Source organism: Morone saxatilis, unplaced genomic scaffold, assembly GCF_004916995.1.
Source record: "Morone saxatilis isolate NCDOM2014 unplaced genomic scaffold, NCSU_SB_2.0 Contig7, whole genome shotgun sequence".
NCBI classification, from domain to species: domain Eukaryota; kingdom Metazoa; phylum Chordata; class Actinopteri; family Moronidae; genus Morone; species Morone saxatilis.
In genome coordinates, this window is record NW_023340246.1 from 18,568,838 (window position 1) to 18,576,727 (window position 7,890).

At 35.7% G+C, this 7,890-nt stretch overlaps 1 protein-coding gene across 1 annotated transcript in view; it reads left to right on the forward strand.

The window, feature by feature from the left end:
• The window catches only part of pax1b (paired box 1b), a gene marked incomplete in the record, with an annotated part of 6,872 nt that extends 2,106 nt beyond the window's left edge, over nucleotides 1-4,766 (forward strand). Inside the window, 3 exon segments of the mRNA XM_035678881.1 lie at nucleotides 1,099-1,232; nucleotides 2,580-2,814; nucleotides 4,005-4,766. Coding sequence (XP_035534774.1) covers nucleotides 1,099-1,232; nucleotides 2,580-2,814; nucleotides 4,005-4,075 — 440 coding nt within the window.
• Between the last annotated feature and the right edge of the window lie 3,124 nt (nucleotides 4,767-7,890).

Below are 7,890 nucleotides of genomic sequence, written 5' to 3' on the forward strand. Positions count from 1 at the left end.
ATATATATATATATATAATGCATTTTTTGGACTCTCCTGTCTTTGGCTTTACATCGTTGTACGGACATCATTCAGAACTTTTATTTCATTTTAAACAGACTTTACAACAAAGATAGAAAAATATGATCCACACATTATAACAAACAATGCTGTGGTGTTTGAGGGTTGAGGGTTATATGATACAGTTATTATATACTGACCTTGATGGAGATGTAGGAAAGGACCATATACGATATTATCGTGATAAAACATATCAATGTTTTATAATAATTGTGAATATCCTCACATGGTTTGACTTCAAACAGCTGTCTAGCTCACCAGTAAACAGTCCTACATTGATTTCCTGATTTATTTTGAATAAAACCAACAAAATAATGTATATATGATATCATATTTAAACCTAATGTGTGGAAAAAGATTCCAAATATGTGTTTCTGACAAACTGTAAAGTGATGCCAGTTTGTTTTAGTTCCATTTTAAAAGTATGAGGTATATTTTCATGATTGTCACGATAATATCGCAATTAATTAGGCAATCAAGATAAATATGACATTACATTTTCATATCATCCCTGTGTTCATTCAGATCCTGTGGTAAAAGTACATTTTAACAAGTAATAATTAGGAAAATGTAAAATGTGCCCTGTGGCTGTTATACTATCATTATATCATTAGTTCATTATGACTCATGCATTGATGTAAAAGCAGGATTTTACTGCTGCAGGTGGTTGAGTTGAAGCTTATAACTCTTTTATGTGTTGACTGCAACTATTGATAATGTTCATAATGGATTAAGTTGCCGATTATTTTCACCATTAATCGATTGATTGTTTGGTTGGAAAAAATATGGAAATAGTAAGATATATTTTTATAATTTTCTATTTCTTTTATGAGAATTTTCTCATGTAAAACATTTTATTCTTCCTGCTTGTTAGTCCATTTAAAAAAAACAGATATTTGAAGACTGAATATGGCGTAAATTGACTGAATACAAAGCAAACTGATCTTTTAAGGTGGGCTTTTTGTTTGTTTGTTTTACAACGTGTTAAGAGGCAGCTCAAATAGTTAAATTTGTGTTAAGTCAGTATTTTTTTTCCAGCACTGTCTGGATCTGATGCACACGCAGCCAAAATGGAGGATTGGACCAGTATGACCAGCATGAGAGCGTTTCCCAGTGGAATCAGTGCAGTGGAGAAAACCAACAACGAGCCAGACCTCAAATACCCACAGCAGGTAAATGAAATAAACTCTATAATACTAAAACTATAACAATAACTCTCTAATAAAATCAGATTTCTAAAGGCCGAATGCTGCAGATACTTGTAAATTTGAATTATTGATGTTTAATGACAAAAACAGGGACTAATAACTAACTTTGTAAAGAAATCAAAGAATATTAGTCAAAAGGTTAAATTAAAGAGAGATTTAGGGGCTAATTTGACATCACAGTTACTGAATGAGAAAATAATGGTTGAATCCAAGAACAAATTCATTTTGATCTGTACATGTATTCATTTGCCAGCTCTGTCTTTAATTAGTGGCACACTGAGGCATTCATGTGTAATAACCAGAGCTCTTATTGGCTATCATCGAGGCCCACTTCCTGTTTTCCAGCTCGTTTAGGAATAAACTACAAACAGCTGCAGCTTATTGACGAATGATAATAAATGAAGTGTTGGACATTCTTCTTTCCTTCTCTCATTCTTCTTATATGAGAACACTTTCAGTTTATTAATAAAGTAAAACAAAGTGTGACTGTAGTCAGTTTAATGGTTACCTGCAGTTTAATACACATTGAACCCTGACTGAGAATGGTGGAGTAAGTATTGGCAGGAAGACAAAAGGACTTTTTTAGAAGTGTGGATTTTTTGGGGGGAATCAGTGAAAGTGAACACATTTTTAAAGATGTGGAAATGTTTTGGAAAGTGAGGTATTTTTTTGGATTTTATTTTTTTTTGAGAAGTAGAATCAAAGTGAGTCAAGATTTGGTTTTGGAGTATGTTGAAATATTTAAGTTAAGGTCAAATTGGGGTCTTGGAAATGTTGGTCAATGATGGTCGTCACAAGTGAAGGCTCGCAAATACGTGTGTTCGGTTAAAAAGAAAACTTACATAAATAAGCGAGGACGTTCTTGTGAAGTAAGGACATTTTTAGAAATGTGGAATTTTTTGAGATTCAAAGACATTTTTTAACATTTAAATGAAATGTGGACATTTGGGGTTTAAGACTTGTTTTTAAGGTTGATTTTAGAATAAGCTTCAAGTTAAGGTTATAATTAGAGTTTAGGAAACTTGTTATGTCAGTGAGTCAACTCACAATTCTCAACTCACAAGTTGAGAATTGTGCAGGTATGTTTGTTGGCACAACACATCTCAAACGCAGGCCAGATTTCCATAAAAGCTGCAGAGGATATTTCTGATCCCTAGAGGATGAATCCTGATCATTCTGGTGATCCCCTGACTTTTATCTATTCATATACTCATTTTGAAAAACCTTGTCATTGAATATAATTCTGTGTTTTTCAGAAGTTCTGTTTTAGCGAGGGAGAAACATTGTTTATTTTCTCTTTCCTGTCCTCAGACTTCATCCAGTCTGCCTGGTTACGTCTCAGCTTGTGCGTATTCTCCACCGAACCAGTACGGTGTGTACGGAGGTCCAGCAGCCAACTACATGAGCACTGGACACCACTGGCAGCCCCAGTCCTGCAGTCTATCTCCCAGTTTGACCCAGAGTCAGGCTCGTCCCGGCCCTGCAGCCCCGCTGGAGGCTGCAGATTTCCACACTGCAGCAACCTTTAGATTTCCACAAAGAGACGGTAAGACTGAATCAGACACTCATTTGAAGCAAATGTAGTAGTGGAGTTATTATAGTTGTGTATTTTTCTTTAGTTTTTATTTTAGTTTTGTTTCCAGAGTGGGTTTGCTCATTTCAGAGTTTTTATTCTTTAAAAATGTTATATTTCTATTAGTTTTAATGTTAGTTTTAGTGTTTTTATTGTAATGTGAGCAGTATCAGTTTGTAAAGGAAATAGACTCACAGTCATGTAGAAAGTCCCAGTCTCATGCTTGACTAAACCTAAAGACATTTCCTTTTATTTGTATTTCACTTAACTAAAACGAGTTCCATCTGTTTGACACCATATATACAGAAATTGTAGACTCAAACTGGCAATTTCTTTGCCCCCAAATTCCTCCAGCTCACTGTTGATATTCACATTATTTCAGTCTTTTTCGGAGGATGGACGCTGAAGAGGAAGTTGACTTTGTGGCCTGCCTGAAAATTACAAATCTAAGAAACTGTCTAAAAAGCCACAGTACTTCCATCCTGTGTTTTAAGCTATAAAAACACATCTGAAGGGGCTTTATTTTCTGCTAAATGCTGTGTTTCCCTGCTCAACAACCACTAATGTTTTTTAGAAGCAGGGTAGGGCGTGTCATTAAAATGGTCTCAAATTGCAGCTCCTGGTGTAGTTTTTTTTTTAATTCATATTTTGTCTCAGTTTGTTCGTTCAGTCATAAATACAGATGATTTAATGAAACATTTCTGCTGTGTAAACTGCAGATATGGCTGAGTTCTGGTTGTTATTAAGAGCAGTAGACAATTCATATACACATTTAATATAAATACTAGTTTAACTTTAACTTTAATTAAAATTTTGCCTCTTCGGTCATCGAAATTATTACATTTAAGTTTTTACAAACTCACATTGGCCGTAAAATTTAACTGGGAAAGTTCAAAATAATGATCACAAATCTGATCTCCAACCAGTAGCTTCAAGCCTCATTTCAGCTGCTCATAAACACACAGCAGGCAAAACCAGTTGTTCATGAAGCTCAACAAACAGATAATGATCACCAGAGTTCAACAGGTCGATATTTAAAAGGTGAATAAAGCCGTGCGACGTGTTGAATTTTGATGAACTAATTCAGATGTTGACATGAGATTGATGATCCTGATGGTGACGATTAATGGTTTTATTTCCGTTTATTTCTGTTTTCTGTGCAGAGGACAGGAAACCTCAGGGTCCTCTGTACAAACATCATCCTGCTGCTCACAGATTGTCTTCGGCCTCGTGACGACGCAGAGGAATCACAAGAAGACGAAGATGTGACGCTAAAAGACTGTCAGGTTTTATTTTCTGAGGACAGTCGCGATGTGGTGACTTTGATAGAGCTGAAGACCTGAAGGAGAAATCTCCTCTGACTGTTACAACTCAGCCAGGATCAACTCCTTGCAGTGCGGTGAAGGAAAAACACATAAAATGCACCCAAAAATGTAAAATCCATCACCATTCGTTTTCCTTTTAACGGCCTGTTTTTTCCCCTTTATACCCTGAACAGAAATAAACACAGTTTTAAAGTAATGATTCTACATTTTTAGGAAATATGAGCATATTTCCTGAAATGTAGAATTATAGCTTTCTCGCTGAGAGTTAGATGAGAGGATGGATACCACTTTCTTGCCTGTCTGTTAAACATTACGCCACAGCTAGCAGCCAGTTAGCTTAGCTTAGCATAAAGACTGGAAACAGGGTGAAAAGGCTAACCTGGCTTTATCCAAAGGTAACAAAATACACCTTCCAGCACCTCTAAAGCTCACTAATTGACACACTTAATGTCATTTTGCGATGGGTAATGTTCCAGGCTATTCTTTCATCCATGCTGATGCTGTCATATAGATTACAGAAATAGTAACATAACCATTTGGAAAACAGCAAATAGTTGTTTTTAATTCGATACGCAGTTTTTGTACAGATTAAACAACCAAGCTGTTATTTAGTGAGCTTTAGAGGTGCTGGTAGCGAGATGTTGTTACCTTCAGACAGAGCCAGGCTTGCAGTTTCCTCCTGTTTCCAGTCTTTATGCCAAGCTAAGCTAAGCAGCTGCTCACTGTAGCTTTATATTTAACAAACATGAGAGGATCAATCAGTAAGATTATCTGTTGATTAAAGCTCCATCTTTTTCCATTCTTTTGTCATAAAAGGCAAAAATAAAAATTGTTATCGGGATTGTATCATCTTGTAAAATATTTTGGTAAAGCTGTAAGTATATTTTTCTATAAATGTGCTTAATAAAGACATGCAATAGAAAATGTATGTCAGTGGTATTGAGAGCATGAAGCGGGAACAGTTTTCCAGATGTTGGAGCAAAGCAGAGAAGAATAACAGATGGTCAAATATAATAAATATATTTTTAACCTAAACTTTAGTTAGTAAATACACACAGTTTTTATAGGATCCTCTACCATGACGTACACAGATATTTATACACATTTAAAGTAAAGGGGTTTTGCAGAATTGTCCAATATCAACATTGTTTCTGGCAATAACCTGTTTTGTTACCCTGCCATTGAGGGTTATGCTAACACCAGATAATCTCCACTGCCATGTTAACTTTAAAGGTCTATCCTAATTATTTAAACTACTTCAAACATAATAAATCATATAGATACACTTTATAAAACAAGTTAAATACTTGATCTTTAGGATTTTCTGTTGTGGTCAATAACTTATTAATACATTTGTCTGACAGCTTTAGTTACTAGTTACTTTACAAATGAAGATTTTAAAAACAAAACATACAACAATTTCATTTATAATCATTTAGGTCCTTTTGAATGCAACGTTTTATGCTTCCAGCTTCATAAATTTAGGATTAATTCATAATGAAAATAATCATTAGTTGCAATCCCATACAAAATAGTTAAAAATGACTTCCACCTCAACCAGTAAAATCCTGCTTTTAACGCTTATGGTAATTACTTTTAATACCTTATGTATACTTCCCTGATAACACTTCATAACTATGTTTTCATGAGTGAATAGTTGTGTTTTTGTTACCTTAGAATAAGTCTTCCTTTCATGTCCACAATGTTGATCCTCCATCTTTCTACAGTAGCCCAGGATGGACAAACCAAACACTGGCTGTACATATGAACGTTCATCTGCAACTATGCCACTAAATCCTTCACACTGGACATTTAAAGCAATAACATGGAACTTTTTTTGTTGATTCTGGCGGCCCCTGTAGAGAGCGTGTTTCTACCGCCTTGTTTCATTGATTTCAAGGGGAATCCAAACAAATCCAACCCTGTGGCAGACATTAAGAATATCTACATAGAAAGAGGTTTTTTTTTTACATAAAAAATGAAAGTGTGTTATTGGTACTAAAGAATCTAACAGGGAAGAAAAACAACCAAACCTGGAAAACCAGCTCCAGTTTTTCACTCATTGTCTGGTCTCTGTGCAGGTCAGGAGAGGCTTCCTGCAGGTAAAGAAAAAGGTGTAAGATGATCCATCAGCAAACAGCTCAAAGTAAATAGAGGCCGTCCATTAATACCTGGACAATCTTAGTTGGGCTGAGACACAGACTGACAGAGCAAACATCAGCTCATTGTTTAAAACTGTCTCTGTAGAAAGCATTTGAGTCATTTAGGAAGCCTGTTAAGTCCTCGTTCTGTTCAATGAGCTGCTTTGTGTTGCTCAGTGATTCAGCTACAAACTTCCACCTGGAGTCACTTCCAGGACTCTCAGAGATGGACATTAAAGGATAAGCCCGGTATTCCTCAGTATTAATGACCAAATTAAGAAGGGAAAACAGGAAAACGCAGCAACGTTCATTTTTATTGATGAAACACGATCAGACAAAACACCAGATTAGCAGAATGTATAAAGAAAAAGACATTGATTTTATTATTATTTAAAAAAAAAAAAAAAAATCACAGACCATCTTATACCTAACACACTTGCCGTAGTTGTGCTCACACACTGTTTCCTATTGTGTTTTTGACAGAAAGGGTATGAAAAAAGAGACAAAAAAATATATATAATGCCTCTGAAGATGTAGCCTAGTGGAGTAGAAGTATAAAGTTGCATAAAATGGAAAATGTGTACTCTGTACTGACATTAACAAGTGGATTAGAGCTTGTGTTTTGTACACATGCTGCCCCTTTAACCACACCAAATCTCCCTTGTTTTTATGTGTGTTGGTGGCTGCCCAGATAATGTTTTGTAATATGACTCACTTTCACCTTTCTGCATAGTTGTTCTTCACACACTCATCGCCCCCACACACACACACACACCAACCGGGGTCAACGTCTGTTTCTCAGCACCAACAGAATCAAGGCGCCACCGCGGTGAAGAAAGCTGGCTGAACGTGAAACAACAGCTGCTGAACTTACAAACCGTGCACTCTGATACAATCATAATTAGATCAGACTTAGTTCAAACATCCACTGTTGCAATAACTATGATGCACCAAACTTCTCTCACTTCTTGTACAACTGTGAGTCTTGTACAACATAAACATCCTGTTGAGGAAGTAGGCGTAGAACAATGACTTTAATTGAAGTATATTATCTCTGTAGCTATTAATCACAGTTGAATCTTGCATTGTGAACACCTAACATAGATTCGTGACTGAACGCCGTGTGGTTTCTTCTGAATGCTTGGCTGCAGTCTTCACCAGTGTACCGTGGCCTTGCTCAAAGCCCGTTCCTGGCTAATTACTGCAAAACCTTGTCAACATCAGGTATTAATCATAAGGGCTTAACATGTCAGACAGAGAATCATCTTCTTTTTTTTCCCCTCTCAGGTTATGGAGGATTTCTCCTCATCTGAATACCTTTTACTAAAGTGTGAGTGTATAAATGGAATATCTCCAAAATATTCCATTTATACACTTTACTACTGAATGATTTTGCACATACTTATAATATTATATTCCATTTCTGACAATACATCGTCCTAAATGTTACCTTTTAACAGCTTCAAAAACATGTTACACAACCTGCAAAACCCATTAGATACCATTTAAGAAATAATTTAAATTGTATCTCTGTTGTAGGCTGTCCAACTAAAAGATGCATGATGTTTGTCTGATAACATTCA